Source organism: Coffea eugenioides, chromosome 8 (genome assembly GCF_003713205.1).
Source record: "Coffea eugenioides isolate CCC68of chromosome 8, Ceug_1.0, whole genome shotgun sequence".
NCBI classification, from domain to species: Eukaryota; Viridiplantae; Streptophyta; class Magnoliopsida; order Gentianales; family Rubiaceae; genus Coffea; species Coffea eugenioides.
In genome coordinates this window covers 29,266,880-29,289,381 of record NC_040042.1, presented here as the reverse complement: position 1 = coordinate 29,289,381, position 22,502 = coordinate 29,266,880, and the positions used below count along the sequence as shown (strand labels likewise).

General features: G+C 37.1%; 2 protein-coding genes and 1 non-coding gene across 3 annotated transcripts; 2 read left to right on the top strand and 1 right to left on the bottom strand.

Annotated features, from left to right (window-relative positions):
- Positions 1–7,092: 7,092 nt before the first annotated feature.
- Positions 7,093–8,238, top strand: LOC113780497. The gene is made up of 2 exons (XM_027326296.1): positions 7,093–7,845; positions 8,086–8,238. Exons 1-2 carry the CDS (start codon positions 7,093–7,095, stop codon positions 8,236–8,238), a joined length of 906 nt encoding a protein of 301 aa, XP_027182097.1.
- A 1,773-nt stretch (positions 8,239–10,011) lies between these two features.
- On the bottom strand, positions 10,012–10,118 carry LOC113781800. The gene has a single exon (XR_003469705.1). It is a non-coding gene; the product is annotated as a small nucleolar RNA R71 (small nucleolar RNA).
- Positions 10,119–10,787: 669 nt separating this feature from the next.
- LOC113780496 lies at positions 10,788–12,374 on the top strand. Its single transcript, XM_027326295.1, has 2 exons — positions 10,788–11,268; positions 11,383–12,374. The coding sequence occupies exons 1-2, from the start codon at positions 10,788–10,790 to the stop codon at positions 12,372–12,374; spliced, it is 1,473 nt and encodes a 490-aa protein (XP_027182096.1).
- Positions 12,375–22,502: the final 10,128 nt, after the last annotated feature.

Below are 22,502 nucleotides of genomic sequence, written 5' to 3'. Positions count from 1 at the left end.
TAAACCTATTATTGAATACGATTTGATTTTTGATGGAATTACATTTTAAAAGATGAAAAGTTTGATTGGTAGTGAGTTTATCGAAGATTGAATCACAAAAAAAAAGGGACAACGAATGTGAGAGAAAACGATGGGAAACCTTAATCAAGGAAGCAATCCCTTTGAGCTTATAATAAATCTCTTAATCAATCATAATGGGACATAAGATAAACAACCTTGATACTTTGTCATCAAGGCTACAAAAAATACATGCGTGTATAAGTAAGTATCTTGTGCAGGAGATGCCAATCTATAGAGTATAGTTTCTCACTTGCTTTGCGTCTCCTGGCTTATACATGCGGATTAATACCTATCCGATTAATGTCCCACTTTGAATAGATTAATATCATCCATAATATATTTTAGGAAATTATTTTCATTTTTTCTTTGTGGTGGAGCTTGTTTTTTGGGCAGTTTGGAAACCGTTGTTGGCATATAAGATTTTTTTTTTTTTTTTGCAAATTATAGTGTGAACCCAACTAATTAACTACCTCCGTGCAGATAACTCCCAAGACTTGAAAAATAAGAACTAGACACATACGTGATGAGGACAATGTATAAAGTAATCTTACAAATTTGGCTTAATTTCAAATAACCTCCTTGCAATCAAGGGTTAGAAGCAATTCATCTCCCGTACTCATGAAACTTATAAATTGCTTCATGATGATAATGATCATAGGGATAATTTAACAAACCTCACCTGAGGTTTGTGCTAATATCACTTGGCATCCCTTAAGCTTTAGAAACATTGCTTACTCTAGGGGTGCTAATTGATTTTAGCACAAACCTCAGGAGAAGTATGTAAAATAACTGGCAATGGTTTTTCAGCTCCTTAGAAGAAAATTATTACATGATCCTTTTCCCTTTTCTTCTTTTCCATAATAAACTTAGAATTCTTATTTTTTCCTCTTCCATTTCTATTATAGTAAAAATTTTGACAACGACACGCTAAAAAACTATTTTTAATGGTTAAGCATATATATTGCTATCTCCCTATGAAGAATATCTTTTTCTATTGACAAGATTTTTCTTCCACTTCAAATTTTAAAACCTAAATACCCTATTTTTTACAAGTATATATATCATTTATCGGGCATAAGGGATTTAGGTGTCAATTCCAGATGAAAAAATGATCAACTACCGATGATTTTTCAACTCCTTTATTATTTAGACAATCACAAATGCAAGAAATTAAATTTACACTACAAACATGAAATTAAAGTAATAAAAACTAATAATTAAAATTTTCAAGTGTCATGGAATTCCTAACTACTCTTGTAATGGATCTACCGGTTAATTGAGTGTTATCATCTTGGCAAATTGTCGTATAGTTTCCTAATGTATGTGAAACCAACTCTCATAGTATATCAACTATACGTGTAGCTAAACGATACCTACTCTCGTGGTCATTAAATTAACTATAGATTCTTTACTTCTATGAAATTACATGGAATAAGCGACCAAGACCACAAAGATGCACACTACTCTCGTAAGTGTACTCTCTAAATTTAGCACTTCTTTAAACTAGTATCAAATCTCAGTTTAAATCGCTGACTTAACACCTTGAAATTATCAAAATTAATGGCCATTAAATCATGATTATAAAACTAGAAATACTAAATAACTTGTTCAAAATAATAGCATCAAATAATCAAGTAAATATCACAAACAAGTCATAAAAAGTTCAACCATAACTCTTGGCATAAACTTTTAGAAACACAAAATAAAAATCAAAGAAAAGACCACACTTATATTGTAAGTAAACATGAAATGAAATACGAAAAAGAAAGTAACAGGAGAGAAGTCACCCTTATGATGTAAGTTTCAACTCTCCATCTTGCTCTTTAGCTCTTCATTGAAATCTAACTACAAGTACAAGAGTAGTTGAGCTAAAGTACAGTACCTTATTCTTCTTCTATACTAACTACTAGGAGCTTGTAGCTTAAAGCTGCTTTTTTTGGTGTTTCTCTTCTCTCCAATCTTATTTTGATGTTTTGCCCCTTTTTGATCTACCTAATATAGGGCTATTAGAGGTTTCTATGAGAAATTGGAAGATTTAATTCATAAGATGGCTAAATTGGGGCAAAGAATTTAGTTTAATACTATATTTTTCTCTATGACTAACTTTTCACACCTTTATACACAAAAACTAAGTGAAACTTTTTTTATACTATTTTTTTTAGTATAAGTGGGAGAGTTCAAACAAGGATCTCTCACTTACACTCCATCCCCCTGAACCACCCACCATCCCTCTGTCTACGAGATCTAAGTGACATGATTATTTGTTTGTTTGCAAGTATAATTTGTATGTCTTCTAATTATAGGAATAATTTGCTAATCAACTCACCTTACAGGAGAGCAACTTGCAATCAAACCTATTACTTAATACATTTTCCTTTTTGTTGGAATTGCACTTTAAAAGAGGACAAGTGTAATTGGTAGTGAGTTTATCGGAGATTGAATCACACAAAAAAAAGGAAAAATGAATGTGAGAGAAAACAAGGGGAAAAATCTTAATCAAGATAGCAACCCCTTTGAGTTTATAATAAATCTCTTAATTAATGACATAAGACAAACAACCTTGATACATTGTCATCAAGGCTACGAAAAATACATACACGTACAAGTAAGTGCATGAGAAGCCAATCTATACAGTATAGTTTCTCACTTGCTTTGTGTCTCCTGGCTTATATTGTCCCACTTTGAATAGATTAATCTCGGCCATAATATATTACAGGAAATTATTTTTTTTCTTCTTGGTGGAGCTTTTTTTCGGTAGAGTTTTTTTTTGTTTTGGGTAGAGGTTGAAAAGTGTAGTTGGCATATAAGATTTTTTGGCTAATTATGGTGTGAACTCAACTAATTAACTGCCTCCCTGCAGATCACTCCGAGGACACCAAAATTAAGTAGTTGACACATTCGTGATGAGGACAATGTATAAATAATCTTAGAAATTTGGCTTAATTTCAAATAACCTCCTTGCAATTAAGGGTTGGAAGCAATTCTATCCCATACTCATGAAACTTACAAATTGCTTTGTGATGATTAATGATCGTAGGGATAATTTCACAAACTTCACCTGAGGTTTGTCTTAATATCACTTACTACCTCTTAACTTTTAAAAACATTGCTTACTTCATGGGTGCTATATGATATTAGCACAAACCTTAGGAGAAGTATCTAAAATTATTCCATAGTCAAATGTATGTGGGTAGAAAAAGGAAAATCATGCTCTCACTAGAAGAAAATTATCATATGAACCTTTTCCCTTTTCTTATTTTCCATAATATACTTAGAATTCTTTTTTCTCCTCTTTAATTTGTAATACAGTAACAGATTTTGACAATAACATGCTAAAAGTTTTTTTTAATGGTTAAGCATATATGTTGCTATTTCCCTATGAAGAATATCTTTTTTTTTTATTGATGAAGTTTTTCCTTCACTCCAAATTTTAAAACCTAAATACTCTATTTTCTACAAATATACATATCATTTATTGAGTATACCCCATTTATTGTTGGACTCTCTGTTACAACACCAACAAGAAATTTTTTGAAGCACAAAAGCAACATGTGGACCCTGTTATAAATTGCCTAAATGTTTTATCTTGATTCTTTTACTTGCGTCCCGTAGCTAATTCCAACACCAAAAAAAAGGAAATTCTTGTTCACGAGTCACCCACACCTATTTCACAGTACAAGTTAAATATTGACGTTTTGTCTTTGTTAAGGAAAAACACCTCGAGAAAGTCCATAAAAAGGTGCAATATATAAATCAAAACCCAATTTTGATCCAAAAGTTGAAACTGATAAGTCTCAGATCCTTATATATTAACCTCTCTTTCTCTATCTCTCAAACCAATGTGGGACACAATTTTTTACTTATGAATCTAGCAATCTCCCCCTTCATGAGTGACTCCCTACATTGAACCCAAGTTTACAAATTCTTGTTCGAATCCATTTTAATACTCAACGCAAGCTTATTTAACACCTAAGATCACCTTTTTCCCAATCTTGGACCCCACTCTTCTTCAATATCCAAACTGAATTCCGAACCTTTGCCAATCCTTGGCTTCTTGGTCTAATACCAACCGGATCCTCTGTCAAATCTATGGCGCACCTAGTCCAACACCAACTAAACTCATTAGCACTTTGGTTCATCACCAAAAAGAAAATTTTCATCAGCCCAACTCCGAGAAGAATCCATTTGCCCATGAGTAGTCAAGTCTCACAATCAGAAACTCTGATACCACTTGTTGGGAAGAAACATCTCGAGAGAGTTCATCAAACTTTGACTCAAAAGTTTAACCTATTAGGACTGGGACCCTTTCTTACATATTAACCGTTCTTTCTCCAACTCTCAAACCAATATGGGATAAAATTCTTTACTAGGCTTCTTTTAGCTCTGGATGCTCTGGAGCTGGGGTTTAATTAGAGATTGTCAAGGAAGTTGGATTACTAGCTTCTCAAGGAGATTAGGCTCTGCATTAAGTCTAACTGCTGAGTGTTGGGGGCTTGTGGATGGCCTCAATTTAGCAGCCCAATTAATTATTCCTCTGCTGGAGATTGAACTTGACTCTCGAGTGCTGGTTAATCTATTCAAGATGAACACTACTGATACTCATGAACTAAATTTCTTTTAATGGATTGTAGGAGATTAATTATGCAGTTTCAGCAAACCACATTGAAGCATAATTTCCGTGAAGCCAACTGTTGTGCCGACGTATTGGCGAAAGAGCATATTTTGCAAAATTGTCTTTTTGTTGTTTGTCCCCAGTGCCCAACTTTTGTATCCATCCTACTTTTGGACGATATTAGGAGCTTAGCTTTGCCAAAGATGACTGTACTTGATAACTTCTAAGCTCTATTGGTTACCTTCTTTTAATCTAATTTATCCATTTTCTATCAAAGAAAAAATTGATAATTTTTGAACTTCTTTATTATTTCAACTATCACAAATGCAAGAAATTAAATTTACATTATAAATATGAAATTAAAGTAGTAAAAACTAACAATTTGTAGCTCCTACTGTTATTGAATTCCTAACTACTCTTGTAAATGGATCTACCGTTTAATTGAGTGTTATCACCTTGGCTAATTATCACATAATTTGTTAATGTATGTGAAACCCACTCTCGTATTAAATCAACTATACATGTAACTGAACGATACCTACTCTTGTGATTATAAAATTAGCTATAAGTTCATTACTTCTATAAAATTACATAGAATAAACTTCCAAACCTGTAAAAGTGCACTTCTATTCTCATGACTGTATTCCCTAAGTTTAGTACTTTTTTAAACTAGTGTTAAATCTTAATTTTTATTGCTAATTTAATGCCTTGAGATTATCACAATTAATGACTAATTAATCATGATTATAAAAGCAAAAGTACTAATTAACTTGTTCAAAATAATAGTATCAAATAACCAAGTAAATATCACAAACAAGTTATAGAATAACTCTAGGCATAAACTTTTAGAAACACATAATGAAAATCAATGAAAAGATCAGTCAAATTCAACCAAGTAGATAGCATCCTTCGTGGGTGACAAGATGGCGCGAGTTTTTGCCTTGAAGGTTAAAAAGTAAGAATTCTACCATTTGTTTAGAAATTAGATCCTACCACTGTTTTGCATAAACTTAGACAAAATGATAAAGAAAAACTTTGCCAATTGGAAGAGTATCAACTTCATACACAGCTATACTCTCACAACAGAAAGTTTTAGATTAGCAATGTGTTATTTTCCATAACAGATAGTTCTCCATAAACAGATATATGTCCTTTCCAGGATAGCTCATCATTACCGTTTTTAAGGTAATTCAAACATTTTCTCTTGTTTTAGCATAATTCAAGAGCATCCACCAGCTCCAGACCCAAGTTTCCCTCCATCAACATCATAGACAACCTCCAGTGTTTGCCGCTGTCTGTTACCAAAAATTCCCACCCTAATGGCTTCACTATTTTCAGCAAAAGCCAAGCAGACCTATGAAGCATCAGCAGCTATGAGGGTTTTTGTGGTATCCAGGGTTCACCAACTCGGTCGAGTCGTATCATAACCGGAACGTGGGGGACAGGTATGATACCGATCCTCGAATCACCGATGAGGCCATACCGGATGTGAATTGTGCAGACTCGGACGTTATTGACAGAGTCAAAATAGTGCATGAAGATGTCGGCCAAATTCTTGAATTCGACTCGAAGTCGAGTCGGCAACTCATGAATAGAATTGAACAGAGGAAATTGAACCGAGGAATTTTCACTGCTTACACCTAATAATTGAACAGAGGAAAACCTAATAATTGAATACCAAATATTTCACTGCTTCTTTTTTAAATTTTACTAAAAAAATGAACCGAAAAGGCCAAACAAAACATTGAACAGAAACAAAAGGCTACGCAAAAACCTACAACCACTCAATTATTGTCATACAAATACAAAGCCTTGCAGTTTTTCTCTCCTTGAGAGCACTTTTCTCTCTCCTTGAGAGCACTTCCCCCCATTGATGGGTTTTCAAAAGTTTTCAAACTTCCAAACTCACAAATCTCGGCAAAGTACAATAATTCAACACCTTTCCTAACATCCAAAAAATATATTTCCACCATTTTCTAGTTCGGACATAGTAATTGCAAAGTGTTAATGCAACTAAAAACATCGATTCTCTGGATTAGCAGGAAATATGAGTTACAGAAGGAAGAGGAGAGTAGCATTTATGAAGCTGCAAGTCAAGTTGAACTTGATAGTGGGTTTTTCTTCTCGCTACCATAGCTCCAGTTATTGAGGTATTGTATGTATCCCGAGCTTTTTTCCTGCTTGAGTATTCTTGGTTCTTGGGTGAAGTAGTTGCCTTTCTTTCTTTTCTTTCTGCTTCCTGTCTAGTTGTTTCGTCTAGGTCTTTTCAGCTGAGTTAGGACTCTGAGCTCCATCTTGCTCGGTAATCTGATCCTTTTTTCTTTGACTAATCTCTTCAGTCTCCTCTGGTGATAGTGTTTGTGGACTCATTTCCTTTACCCGAGAGTGGATTTTTCCCCGTAGTACCTCTGTTTTTATCTATGGAAGCGGATTTGAGTGAAATGATGCAAAAGTTCTCACTAGCTGGGAATGAACTCTCTGGAGCTATGTTGGACTTAGGAGATCTGGAAAGTGGAGTAAGAGAGTGTAAGGACAGTATAATAGGGAGAATAATGGGAGAGAAGATAGCGAGTTTCACAGGAGTGAAAAACTTTGTCACGATAGCATGGGAGTATCCCAAAAATTTGGCTGTCTTAGAGTTGGGACCGAATCTATTCCAGTTCAACATCCCTAACCCTGAGGATAGGGAAAGGATAGTGGAAGGAGGGCCTTGGGTAATAGATAACCAAGTTTTGGTTCTGAACAGATGGGAGGAAGGAATAGAAGGAAATATGGAAGCTTTCAAGATGACACCTTTGTGGGTACAGGTGTGGAATTTACCGGTACATTGGGTTACTAAAGAGGTTGGACGTAAGATAGGGGCAGTGTTCAAACAGGTTAAGGATGTTATAATCCCCCAAATGGGGGGAAAGAAAGGTAGGCATTTGAACATGTTTGTGCTAGCGGATCTATCAAAACCTCTTCTTAAAGGGACAATAGTAAAAACTGAGGGTACTTTGAAATGGGTGGCATTTAAGCATGAAAGATGTTCTGATTTTTGCTATAACTGTGAATTTGTGGGTCATCGAGAAAGGACTTGCACCAACCAGCAAGAAACATCAAGAGGGAATGTTGATAATCAGTATGGCCCCTGGCTGAGAGCAGGTGCTGACATTCTTACAAAAGCCCTTCCAGTAGATCAGTTTGTATTTTTTAGAACAAAATTGGGCGTTTTGGAAAAATCTTTCTGAAAATTCTCTGGTCACACTTTATCGGACGTCTGATACCTGTTGAACAGACATCCGACAGTGTTCTAAGTCATTGATAGGGATATAATTATGTATTTTATTTGTGGTTATTTGGTCTTAATTTTGGCAGTTTATTATGCAAAGTATTGGATTTCTGCTCATAATGGGTATTTGTGTTACTTATAGGCAATTGCTGTTAAAAGTGATAAAAAAGGGCAAATTCCAGAAGACTGCACCGTCTCTGGCGTGCCCACGCCAGACAACGCAGAGTTGCGTGAAAAAGCCGGATTGCGGGTCCTATTCCTGGGGCCACCGCCTTTCCTTGGAGCCATACTTTAAACTTACGTGGGATTAGGAAATAGAATTGGAAGATGACTTTTGGTAACAATCCAATGGGGGAAAAGGAAGCAAATTGTTTGAAGAAACCCACCCATTATTTCGGCTAGCAAAAAGGAAACGGCGGCGCAAACAATAAAAAGAAGACAGCAATAGACTAGGGATGGATCTTCGACTTGGACTTTTTCTCTGCTTTTGTTTTCTTCGTTGTTAGGAGACGAGCGGCGAAAAATCTTTTACTCCTTCTTCAATTAACAAAACTCCATGAAAACTTTGATTGGCTTTGTTGTCATGACTATGCGGCAAGGCTAGATCGTTTATCTAGTTGAGGAATAAATCAAGGACCAGGGCACCATAACTGTGAGATCGTTTTAATTGCTTATTTTTAATTTATATGTTCATGGGTATTTGATTATTCTCTATTTTTCCCTGAGTTATTAATGTTTAGATTTATTGGATAATTAGGCCTGTTATTCGATTGTCTAAATAATTGATAGCCAATTGGGATGTTGGCGCGTCGCCTTTAAGCATCTTGATTAGTGGCAAACGAGACAATTTCACCGCCTCGCAAGCGGTCTAATTTGGATCGTGGGGATAATTAATCTAGCCTAAACAAATTCGCATGTGTGTTTGTCATCTAGAATTGGGTCTTTCTAATTCCTAATGCTGTGGCTACATTAAATCCTGTGAGCATTTCTGGGGTTGTCTAGGCACAAGAGGGTAGTTTATGAGCGTCTCTTGACTACCATAAAATTAAGGAAAGATTGGTGGTTGGGCGCGTCGCTTGACCACTATAACCAGTTTATTCGTGAGTATATGAATTGTCCCTTGTATCTGTGATCAGTTGTGTGCTTGGGTCCCAAGATTAATTCCTTGACTAAGTTGTTTTAATTAATTGTTATTTGTGTAATTTGGTTCCCGTTATCTTACTCAACTTTGAATTTCAATTTTTATTCCTTTTTAATTAGTTGATACTATTGCTAAAAATTCCCCCCCATTTTCCTGTGTGATTTGCCTACCAGTTCCCTGAGGAGACGACCCTACTTGCCCTGTTTACGAATTAAATTTGAGATTGTGTTGGTTGGCAATTAGGCTGTTATTCTTAACTTTATTTTTGGAGGTTTGACACCCACCAAATTTTGGCGCCGTTGCCGGAGAACTAGTGTTTTAAGTGACTTATTGCACAGGCTTTAGTTTTTATTTTTATTTTATTTTATGCCTCGACCTTGTCGTACAGGAGAATTGGAATTTGATCCAGAGATCGAGAAGACTGCAAGAAGGTTGACCAAGGAGGCAAAGTTGCGTAAGCAACAAGATTCAACGTCACCTTCAGAATCTGAGCAAGAGTTTGTTTCCAGTGATTCATCAAGTGAATCTGAAGAAAAAGAAGTGCATATTCTCCGAGTAGCAATGACAACCCCGCAAACTTTGAGGGAGTTGGCAACCCCTAACGTGAACCAACAGCCATTATGCATTACATTTCATAACACGGAAGAGGCATTTGAGCTTAAATCTGGTCTTATTCACTTACTTCCGACTTTTCGTGGTATTGCAGGTGAAGACCCATATAAACACTTGAAAGAATTTCATGTGGTGTGCTCCACAATGAAACCTCAAGGAGTCACTGAGGACCACATCAAGTTGAGAGCATTCCCTTTCTCTTTGGCAGATAAGGCTAAAGATTGGTTATTTTACCTGCCATCAGGATCCATCACTACGTGGGAAGACTTGAAGAGAAGATTCCTCGAGAAATTTTTTCCTGCCTCTAGAGCCGCCAATATAAGGAAAGAAATATGTGGAGTTAGGCAGGCGAATGGGGAAACTCTATATGAGTACTGGGAGCGCTTTAAATAACTGTGTGCCAGATGCCCGCATCATCAAATCCCTGACCAGCTCTTAATACAATATTTCTACGAGGGATTATCACCCATGGATAAGAGCATGTTAGATGCAGCCAGTGGCGGTGCTCTGGTTAAAAAGACCACAGACGAAACCACGTTATTGATCTCCACCATGGCTGAAAATTCCCAACAATTTGGAGTGAGAGCTGATGGAGCAATAAGAAGGGTCAATGAAATGAGTCACTCTGACTTAGAGGGTAAACTATCTGAGCTTACCTCTCTGGTGCGTCAAATGGCAAGGGGGCAATTACAATCTGTGAAGACTTGTGGTATCTGTGCTGCTCCCGGACACATGACTGACATGTGCCCAACTCTCCAGGAGGATTCACCTGAACAAGCCAACATAGTGGGAGATTTTTCTGGACCACCTCCACGAAGGAATGATCCTTTTGCACCCAATTACAACCCAGGGTGGCGAAATCATCCTAACTTTAGTTATGCTTCAAAACCCCCTGGTTTTCAACAACATTTCCAACCACGGCCACCAGTGCAACAACCATCCACTTCCAATTCAAACATGTCTCTTGAAGATATGGTAAGTCACTGACCCAAAGCACGAGTCAATTACAGCAAGAGACTCAAAGATCTCAACAGGAGTCTCACAGATTTCAACAAGAGACTCGTGCTAGCATTAGGAATTTGGAAGCACAAATGTCCCAATTGGCAACTTCCATGAGCAACCTGGAAAATAGCAATAGAGGGAAGTTACCATCTCAAGTAATTCCTAATCCCAAGGAGAATGCCAGTGCAATGCAATTACGGAGTGGCAAGGAGGTACAGTCTCCTAGGCATGCCCACGCTAGAGAAGAAGAAGTGTCCAGGAAGGTGGAAGAGGAAGAAGAGAAACAATCCTCTGAAGTCTCAAAGAAAGTTGACATTCCTCCTCCTTTTCCTAGCAGGTTTACAAAAGCTAAAAAGGAAGAATCTGAGAAAGAGATTTTGGACACCTTCAGGAAAGTGGAGATCAATATTCCTTTGCTGGATGCTATTAGGCAATTGCCTAAATATGCTAAATTTTTGAAGGGTTTATGCACTAATCGCAATAAGTTGAGTCTGGATGACAAGGTGAAGGTGGGGGAGAATGTCTCAGCGATGTTTCAAAGGAAGTTGCCCCAGAAATGCAAGGATCCAGGTATGTTTACTATACCATGCATAATTGGCAATCAAAGAATTGAAAAAAACATGCTTGACTTAGGTGCTTCAATAAATGTCATGCCTCTTTCAATTTTTAAATTTTTGAATTTAGGACCCCTCAAAGAAACTAGGGTAATCATTCAACTAGCAGATAGGTCTAATGTCTACCCTGAGGGTCTAGTTGAAGATGTTCTAGTAAAGGTCAATGAATTCATTTTTCCTGTGGATTTTTACATTGTTGATATGAATGATGAATACTCTACTAATTCAGCAGTGATTCTTTTGGGTAGACCCTTCATGAGTACAACAAGGACTAAAATAGATGTACATGAAGGAACTTTATCTGTGGAATTTGATGGAGAGAAGGTCACTTTCAATATTTTTGATGCAATGAAGCATCCTGTGGATACTGAGTCTGTAAATTTTGTTGGCATGACTAACACCATTGTGCAAGAGAATTTTGAACAGAATTTCATGGGGGACAAGTTGGACTTTGTCTTACAACAAGGCAAGACCAATTTGGAAGTGGACGACATGGAGGAGGAGGAGGTCAAAGAAGCTATCATGTCCTTACATTCACTACATCCGCTTCCAGGCAGGTTTGAAAATTCTTTTCTACCATTACCCACTTCTAATGAAAGAATTCTACCTTCTGTTCAACAGGCACCTAATGTGGAATTGAAAGAAATGCCCGAGCATTTGAAATATGCTTACTTGGGAGATAACAAGACTTTGCCTGTAATCATTGCCAATGATTTAACTGCGTTGCAAGAAGAGAGGCTCTTACGGGTCTTACGGAAATTTAAACCAGCAATTGGATGGACGTTAGCAGACATCAAAGGCATCAATCCATCCATTTGCATGCATCACATCCTTTTGGAGTCGGACGCAAAACCCGTGAGAGAGCATCAACGCAAGCTCAATCCCGCAATGAAGGAAGTGGTGATGAAAGAGATTCTCAAGCTCTTAGAATTAGGAATTATTTTTCCTATCTCTGACAGCCAGTGGGTAAGTCCAGTCCATGTTGTTCCCAAGAAGACTGGAATCACATTGGTGAAAAATGAAAAGAATGAGTTAGTGCCAATGAGATTGCAAAATGGGTGAAGAATGTGCATTGACTTTAGGAAGTTAAATGTCGCAACTAGGAAAGACCACTTTCCACTCCTATTTATTGATGAAATGCTTGAGAGGTTGGCAGGTAAGTGTTTCTTTTGCTTTTTAGATGGTTACTCTGGATATTATCAAATTATTGTTGCTCAAGAGGACCAACATAAAACCACTTTTACCTGCCCTTTTGGAACTTTTGCATATCGCCGTATGCCTTTTGGTTTGTGTAATGCTCCTGGAACATTTCAAAGATGCATGATGAGTATTTTCTCTGATATGATTGATAATTGCATTGAAATTTTCATGGATGATTTTACAGTATATGGTGATTCTTTTGATCAGTGCCTAGACCATTTAACAAAAGTTTTGAAAAGATGCATTGAAACAAACTTGGTTCTTAATTATGAAAAATGTCATTTCATGGTTAAGGAAGGCATAGTTTTGGGCCATGTTGTTTCATCAAGGGGTATTGAGGTAGATAAGGCTAAAATTGATTTGATCACTAGCCTACTTTACCCTATTAATGTCAAGGATATTCGTAGTTTTCTAGGCCATGCAGGTTTTTACAGGCGTTTCATAAAAAAATTTTCAAAAATTGCTCAACTGTTGTCTCGCCTGCTTCAAAAGGAGGTGCCATTCAACGTTGGAGATGATTGCAAATTGTCCTTTGACACACTCAAGGGTATGTTGACCACGGCACCCATCATCCAATCCCCAAATTGGAAGCTATCCTTTGAGCTTATGTGTGACGCCAGTCAGTATGCCGTAGGAGCTGTGCTTGGACAGCGGAGTGGGAAGTGTAGTCACGTGATATACTATGCGTCAAAAACATTGACACCAGCTCTATGCAACTACACCACCACGGAGAAGGAGCTTCTAGCTATTGTTTTCACTTTTGAGAAATTTAGATCATATCTATTGGGGTCAAAAGTAACGGTTTACTCTGATCATGCAGCTTTGAAGTATCTCCTGTCAAAAAAGGAGTCCAAGCCAAGACTCATTCGTTGGGTGCTCTTACTGCAAGAATTTGACTGGGAGATCAAGGATCGGAGAGGGGTGGATAATTCAGTAGCTGACCATTTGAGTAGATTGATAAGAGAAGATGAAGCAGTTCCCATATCTGAGGTATTTCTTGATGAACATCTTTTCTATCTCAAAGGTAAGGAACCTTGGTATGCAGATATTGTGAACTTTTTGGTCAGTCATAAATTTTCTATTGGCATGAGTAAGAGTAAGAGAGATAAGATAGTCCATGATGCTCGATACTACTTTTGGGACGAGTCATATCTATGAAAAATAGGCTCTGATCAAATTATTCGTAGATGTGTACCTGAAAGTGAAATTCCTTCTATCCTTGCTCATTGTCATAATTTTGCATGTGGTGGCCATTTTGAACCTAAGAGAACTGCTAGAAAAATCCTTGATTGTGGCTTTTATTGGGAAACATTGTTTCGTGATGCTTATGCATTTTGTAAAAGCTGTGAAAAATGTCAAAAATTTAGAAGTTTGTCTCATAGGGATGAAATGCCTCAAGTGCCTATGTTATTTTGTGAAGTATTTGATGTTTGGGGTATGAACTTTATGGGACCTTTTCCTAACTCTTTTGAATTTTTGTATATTCTGTTAGCAGTTGACTATGTATCGAAATGGGTAGAAGCAAAGGCTACCCGGACTAATGATTCTCAAGTTGTTGTAGGATTTCTCAAATCCCACATTTTTAGTAGGTTCGGGGTGCCGAGAGCCATCATCAGTGATCAAGGTACCCATTTCTGCAATCGCACTATTGCAGCTCTCATGAGAAAATATGGAGTGCATCATCGTGTGAGTACAACATATCATCCTCAGACCAATGGGCAAGCTGAAGTCTCCAATCGAGAGATCAAGAGCATATTGGAGAAAACGGTTAACCCCAACCGTAAGGATTGGAGCTTGCGATTGGATGATGCTTTGTGGTCATATCGAACGGCGTATAAAACACCCATTGGAATGTCCCCATATAGGTTGGTGTTTGGTAAGATGTGTCATTTACCTGTGGCTATTGAGCATCGTGCATTCTGGGCAGTCAAGCAATGTAATTTGCATGCGGATAGAGATGGCAAAGAGAGAAAACTCCAACTCCAGGAGTTGGAGGAAATTCGTCTTGAAGCATATGACAATGCACGTTTGTACAAAGAGCGTACCAAGTAGTTTCATGACCGCCTATTGCGTGCGAAACACTTTTCTCCAGGACAAAAGGTACTCTTGTTCAATTCACGGTTGAAATTCATGCCAGGTAAGTTAAAATCTCGTTGGATTGGACCATATGTGGTAGTCAATATTTTTCCCAATGGTGTGGTTGAAATCCAGAGTTTAGAGACTAATAAGAGTTTTACAGTTAATGGTCATCGTTTAAAACCGTTTGTTGATGTTTCAGACATTGGCACTTTGGAAGAGGTACACTTGATAGATCCTATCTATGCCTAATTGCTCACTGTGGAGTCGTCTAGCCAAAGACGTTAAAGAAAGACGTTTCTTGGGAGGCAACCCAAGGCCTCCATTTTTTGTTATAGTTCTCTTTCATTTTTCGTTGATTTTGGGTTGTTTTGTTTCATTGCAAGTGTTTTTTTTGGTGTTGGGCAGAAAACTTGGATTTACAAGGCATGCCCACGCCCTATAAGTGATGTTCATGAACACCGTAGAAATGCTTGGGCAGAAGACTCTGCCTTATAAGGCGTGGTCACGCCTTACAACAACTCTAGTCAACTCTGGGGACACGGGCTTGGATTGAAGACTTATGCTTCCATCTGAAGCAACGCTACACCACACTACCGTCGGAGGCTCCACGCTACCAGTCCCTGACACCTCCTCTACCATGGTGTTTTGCTGCAATTTTTATTCATTCAGGGAAGTTTTTTTGCCCCCTTCACTTGACTTCAACTTTTCGTTCTTACATTGAGGACAATGTAGACTTTAGGTGTGGGGGGAGTAGTCTAGCTTTTCCTTCTTACTGCTTTTCCTTCTGCCAAAAAAAAAAAAAACATTTACCATGCCTTTTGGATTTTTGTGGTTAGCCTTGATAAGCAATGGCTAGATTTTCAAATTTAACTATTGTTACGGTTTTAAATGATAATATGTTAAGTATAATATGGTAAAATTTTAGGATGACTCTCTGGTAAATATTTGAGATTTTGTGACTCTTGCAATTTCTTTTGGTTAACTTTTCTAGGCATTATAAATATTTTTCTGACATTTTTTGTGTGAACTAGTTCAACTATTAATCTTAGTTCTCCATGTTAAGGAAATGAAGTAGGCTTGCACGGTTTTAATTTTACTTGGGTGTTTTTTTGTGAATAATATTCGGCTATACTCCGCTGGCTATCATTGACTAGTAACCGGGGGTTTTCACCTAAAGTGTCGATTTTCGCGTCAAAAAGCAGCGATAACTATGAGTATGTGGTCTTTAAGAGTTAAAGTTGAGTAACCGGGCTCCTTCATTGGAGAGATATCGGAGTTCGCGTCAAAAGACTTGAATGGCTCAAGACTAAGCACTTCCTTCAAGAAAAAAAAAAGGAAAAAGAAACAGAAAAAAAATGAAAATGATGAAAAAAAAAAGTATACGAGCATGAAAGTATGTGAATAATTGTATTGCCTGCGGATCCATGAGTCTTTATGTTGAGATTTTGCTTAATAGTTGGACCAGTTATTAAAGAATGTTGGTTGGATATTTTCTATTCTTAGATTAGTTAGTCTGGATTTGAAAAAGTCATTGGTTTTAAAAGCTATTTGGAGAGTTATCTCGTAAAATTTGTCATCAGTACTTGACAGTTATCTAAATCATACATTGGCAATAGTTGCTTTGATTAATATCCATTGTTTTGAATTCAACTGCTGCAAAAATGTTTGCTCGCTGGATTGTGTATTTAAAGTTTGAAATGCTTGAGGACAAACATTGTCTTGGTGTGGGGGAATTTGATAGGGATATAATTATGCATTTTATTTGTGGTTATTTGGTCTTAATTTTGGCAGTTTATTATGCAAAGTATTGGATTTCTGCTCATAATGGGTATTTGTGTTACTTATAAGCAATTGGTGTTAAAAGTGATAAAAAAGGGCAAATTCCAGAAGACTGCGCCTTCTCTGGTGTGCCCACGCCAGACAACGCAGAATTGCGTGAAAAAACCGGATTGCGGGTCCTATTCCTGGGGCCACCGCCTTTCCTTGGAGCCATACTTTAAACTTACGTGGGATTAGGAAATAGAATTGGAAGATGACTTTTGGTAACAATCCAATGGGGGAAAAGGAAGCAAATTGTTTGAAGAAACCCACCTATTATTTCGGCTAGCAAAAAGGAAACGGCGGCGAAAACAATAAAAAGAAGACAGCAATAGACTAGGGATGGATCTTCGACTTGGACTTTTTCTCTGCTTTTGTTTTCTTCGTTGTTTGGAGACGAGCGGCGAAAAATCTTTTACTCCTTCTTCAATTAACAAAACTCCATGAAAACTTTGATTGGCTTTGTTGTCATGACTATGCGGCAAGGCTAGATCGTTTATCTTGTTGAGGAATAAATCAAGGACCGGGGCACCATAACTGTGAGATCGTTTTAATTGCTTATTTTTAATTTATATGTTCATGGGTATTTGATTATTCTCTATTTTTTCCTGAGTTATTAATGTTTAGATTTATTGGATAATTAGGTCTGTTATTCGATTGTCTAAATAATTGATAGCCAATTGGGATGTTGGCGCGTTGCCTTTAAGCATCTTGATTAGTGGCAAACGAGACAATTTCACCGCCTCGCAAGCGGTCTAATTTGGATCGTGGGGATAATTAATCTAGCCTAAACAAATCCGCATGTGTGTTTGTCATCTAGAATTGGGTCTTTCTAATTCCTAATGCTGTGGCTACATTAAATCCTGTGAGCGTTTCTGGGGTTGTCTAGGCACAAGAGGGTAGTTTATGAGCGTCTCTTGACTACCATAAAATTAAGGAAAGATTGGTGGTTGGGCGCGTCGCTTGACCACTATAACCAGTTTATTCGTGAGTATATGAATTGTTCCTTGTATCTGTGATCAGTTATGTGCTTGGGTCCCAAGATTAATTTCTTGACTAGATTGTTTTAATTAATTGTTATTTGTGTAATTTGGTTCCCGCTATCTTACTCAACTTTGAATTTCAGTTTTTATTCCTTTTTAATTAGTTGATACTATTGCTAAAAATTCTCCCCCATTTTTCTGTGTGATTTGCCTACCAGTTCCCTGAGAAGACCACCCTACTTGTCCTGTTTACGAATTAAATTTGAGATTGTGTTGGTTGGCAATTAGACTGTTATTTTTAACTTTATTTTTGGAGGTTTGACACCCACCAGTCATTTTTTCAGAATATTTTATTTCGGACGGTGGTGTCGGACGCTTCTTTTCGTTTGGCCGTCCGACACTCAAAATATGTGTATTGTAAAGCAGTTCTCTCGTTCATTCAGTTCATTTTAAACCGTTATCTCGGACGCAATCCTTCCTCTTCGCCCACTTTCAAATTTTAAAAATTCATCTCTCTTCTGAACGAGCTCCAAGAAATTGATTTGTCCAATACCATCACATCCCTCTTGGGTGTCCATTAGCCCTCATAACTTCCTCTAACTGCCAACCATCACATAAATCCCAATTTTCAGCCGAAACCCTAGTCACTCAAAATTCACTCCTTCTGGATGATTCAAGCATACATTGTAGTCTATACCGCACTCTAAGTCCATCTCATACACATTTGCATCATACTCTACAACAAAAATATCCTGCATATTATCATGGTTAGAACAAGAGGAGGATCTGCTGGTGCTGGACGCACTATCGGGATTAGAGATGAACATGTCGAAATTGTCGAGCCCTCCACCACGAAATCACCCAGAAAAGGAATAGAAACTCGTGGTGGAAAAAGAAAACCGTCTGCCAGAAAGAAACGGCAAACTGCTGAGCCTTCTGTTGAGCAAATTGAGGAACAGCAAACTGCTGAGCAAACTGTTGAGGAACAGCAAACTGCTGAGCCTTCCACCAGGAAATCACCAAGAACAAGATCTGATGTACGGACTGATGTACCAACTGCTCAACGTAGTGGAAAGAGGAAACGCCCTGCCAAAGTGCAACCTAAGGCTCAACCTGAAGTAGAACCTACTCCATTATCCAAATTCATTGATGATGATGTCAAGGAGAGGTTTGAATTGAATTCACAGAAGGGTTTCATCACTCAGAGAACTATTCTCCCTTCTGAATTTCGTAAGCTTGACCTTGAACCTATTCTTAAGTTTTTTGAATTCAAAAAATGAACTCACATTCTGACAATTCCCAACACCTATTATCCTGATATGTTTCATCAATTCTTTACTAATCTTAGAAAGGGTAACTCACACACTGATCTTGTTTCTCGAGTCAATTCAGTCGATATTACTTTCAATCCGGACACTGTCAATGCTATTTGAAAGATCAAAATTGAAGATGATTTTAAAGAAAAAATTATAAATTTTTTCTCATATGAAGAGTTTCCTTCTACCTATCATCATTTTCATGTTGCAAAATTGATGATATATTTTCAAACACACCTTAATACACCTGTTGAAGCAAGGTTGAAGGATCTCAATTCTCAAAATTTGATCATCTTCACCATAATTTCAAACTTCTTGGTCCCTACTAATGGTCATAGAACTGATTCCAACAAAATGGAGCTTTACTTGTTTTACTGTTTTTTGAAAAAATCTGCATTGATTTTGGCTTTGTAATGTGCAAATTCCTGCTTAAAATCAACACTGACAGCCGTAGGAAACTTTCTTATGAAAAATTTTTAACTCCAATCTTTGCTCACTTTAAGATTTCTTTCATTGAAATGTCACCAAAAGAGGGTGCATCCACCATCTCTCAAAAACTTATTTTGAAAGAAAAAATTTGAGATTTTTTTATGGTTATTGGTGCTAGAAGGAGTCTGTTTTGGAATCTACGACAAAGAGTCGTCATGAAACTCCTGTCACCCCTAGAACTCCCAGAGATTAGTCTCAATTTGTTTCACCTTTTATCATCCATCCCAGAAAATTATCCACTCACCCTTCTTCATCCACTCATGAAGTCATTTCCTTGTTTGAGGATCTCAAACAACACATTCTCTTTCTTGAAGATGGTCTGATGATGACCATGTCACCTGAGCAACAAACCACTTTCATTGACAAAAGGAACTTGCTTGTACCTCCTATCCCTCAAGAAGATGAGAATACTCATTAAAAGAAGGCTAGAACTGAGCCAACTGAGCAAACTTTACATACTGAATCCACTCCAGAAGTTCATGCTTCCAATTCTCAGCCACAAGATAAGGGCAAGGCTCCAACAACTGAAAACAGTGATAATGATGAGAAAACTAAAGAAGAAAAAAAAGTGGATCCTACTCAGTTTCGCCTGACAAGGAGGAGGTCTGGATCATCCAAGATCACCATTTAGGCACCTTTAGGCACTTGCACTTCATGTTTAGGATAGTACTTCATAGTAGATATTTGCATCTTTTGTATTTTGACATTTCAGGAACTCTGTACTCATGAATTCTGGTTAACTCTGTTGGTTTGTAGTTTATTTGGTTAACTTTTATATTTTGATATATAACCTTGATAGTTTCTGGTTACTTTGTTGATTAACTTTTATTTGATTAATTCTGTTTGTTTTTGGGCTAATGAGTGCTGAATAATTTGTATACTTGTAATTGCTGATTTCTGATATCAATTCTCTGTGCCTGTCAACTGCATTTATGTTATTTTTTGGTATGTTATATTGGACATTGGATATTGATTGCATTAGATTGCATCTCTGATATTGATTGCTGATATTGATAATGATGCGTGTTATTGATAATGCTGGATCATCAATATATTATTGATGATATTGATGTTGACTTTCTAGTATGATGTGGTATATTGGATTGCACATTGAATTTAATTTTTGATATTGGATTGATGACAAAAAGGGAGAGAAATGGATGTTAAGAGATTATATTGATGTTAAGAGGAGATTATGTTGAAATGCCAAGAAGTGTAAACTGATAAATGTGTGAGGGGGAGTTTTGCTGAGGGGAAGTGAGTACTTACAAATTTTTTTTGATGCATTAAGTGAGGGAGAGTTTTGGACTCAATTATTTTTTTCTCCATCCATTGTTTTGTCATCATAAAAAAGGGAAAGATTGTTAATTTTAGTCCCTAACTTTTGATATTTACAAAATAAATAGATGTTACTAATATTTTCTCAAGGATCTTTTCAGCAATGAAGCAAATCAGGTTCAAAAATTAAGTACAACTGAAAGAGACAAAGAGTGCTGAGAGCTGTCGGACGCTCATGAATACTGGATCGAACGTCCGATAATCATTGGACAACTTCGAAAGCATGAAAAACACCACCACCAGATGTCCGAAAGAATTAAAACATTCCCTCTAGTTCTTTGACCTCGATTGGACGCAGAGCATTAGAGCACCGGACGTCCGATAAACTTTGTGGCACTTCGGACGCAAAGTTTTGGAAGCTCCGGACGTCCGAAAGGACTGAAGAAGATTTCTCAACTACTTTCGGACGCAAGCATCAAAAACACCAGACATTCGAAAGAATTAAAGAAGTATCCTTAAACTTACTGCTTGCTGTCGGATGCAAAAAACGGTTGTACCGGACGTCCGACACACCCAACGGCTAGTTGACTCTTCAGTTGCCTTCTATCCGTTAGAAGCATTAATAGGAAACTTTTTAGTCTCATATAAATAGTGAATGGCCAACAACTTTCAAAGAACTTTTGCACATTGAGAATACGAAAGATCTAGAATAATTTTAGTGAGAAAATTCTCTTCTAAGAAGATTTGTACTCTTAGTTGTGTAAACTTCGCATAAGCTTTTCTTGTGTGAGAAAATTACTTCAATAGTGTAACTTTGTGAGGGTTATCCAAGTGATAATAAAATTTCCTAACTTGATCAAGTGTGGCTCGGGGGAAGGTGGAAGTGATCCTTCCTTTATACACAAAGATTGGTTGTAATTGATCAACTTGAAAAAGCTTGTTCTATAAAGTAACATTCAAGCTCAAGAGGAGTTTGAAATTTGGTTTGTTATTCTTTCCCTATTATTTATTGTCTTGCAAATATAAATTGGTCATTTCTTCTACTCACACGCAATCTTGCTTTCTTGTTTACTGTTCCATTGAGTAGTCATCTAGAAAAAAGGGTAAATTTCATATTGAGCCAAAAAGTGTCTCATACCCTGATTGGTTTTTAAATTACCTAATTCACCCCCTTTTTAGATTATTTTCGATCCTTACAGGTATTTAATCCCTCCCTTCAAAAGAAGCACTTCATACATGCATACGTTTTATTTTATAACCCCTTATTTCTTTTTACTTTTAGTGTTTGTCCCACCATTCCACCCTATTAGGATTAGGATCGATCCACTTGGACATGTAGCCGTGGCACGACGTGCGTGTAGCAATGTCCGAGGGATCACTCGAACCACCGACTCTTAGGCTTTGGGATTGATAACCCTTCACCTTTGGTCTGAAGGTTTAGGGACCTGAAGTTTTATCAAGTCTAGATGCATTAGTAACCCCAAACTCATGCATCTATATTAGAAATTACCTAAGATAGAGTCAACCTTACCCGAATAGGAACACCAGGCACGAGGAGAGAGATTACACCCTTCTTTCTTTAATTGCCTTCTATTTTTTATATTATTTTTGTTTGCTTCAATATGTTATGTGTCATATATCAATTGAACTAACCTTTCTTTGTTCTATTTCATTCATAAGCCTTAGAAATAAGAGTTCTAACATGCTATTCTTTTAGAACTTATCCTCTTAGATAGGTTATTGCACGTTTAAATTTCGATGTATTGCATTTGTAGGTTAATAATTGCATTTCAATTTTAGACCTACCTTGGCATACAAAAGGGTTCCTGTAGTCACGTTTAATCCCCGTTATCGCATATTTACTCGTTTTTATAAACTGACATCGTGCATCAACCTTAAAAGGGAATGCCACATAGGGAATTCCACATTAGGAATAAGCCACCTCGTGTCTCGGATATGTAATCCAATGAGATTTGTAAGTCTATATTTCTTGTACCGTCCAAAGGGGTAGTGCATGAGATAAGATA

Bases quoted from the DNA above. Each gene is read 5' to 3' on its own strand.
- LOC113780497 (XM_027326296.1), top strand. From the start codon at position 7,093: ATGGAAGCGGATTTGAGTGAAATGATGCAAAAGTTCTCACTAGCTGGG. The intron at 7,846-8,085 runs GTAGATCAGTTT...TGTTACTTATAG, and splicing joins TTCTTACAAAAGCCCTTCCA to GCAATTGCTGTTAAAAGTGA.
- LOC113780496 (XM_027326295.1), top strand. From the start codon at position 10,788: ATGTCCCAATTGGCAACTTCCATGAGCAACCTGGAAAATAGCAATAGA. The intron at 11,269-11,382 runs GTATGTTTACTA...TTTTGAATTTAG, and splicing joins CCAGAAATGCAAGGATCCAG to GACCCCTCAAAGAAACTAGG.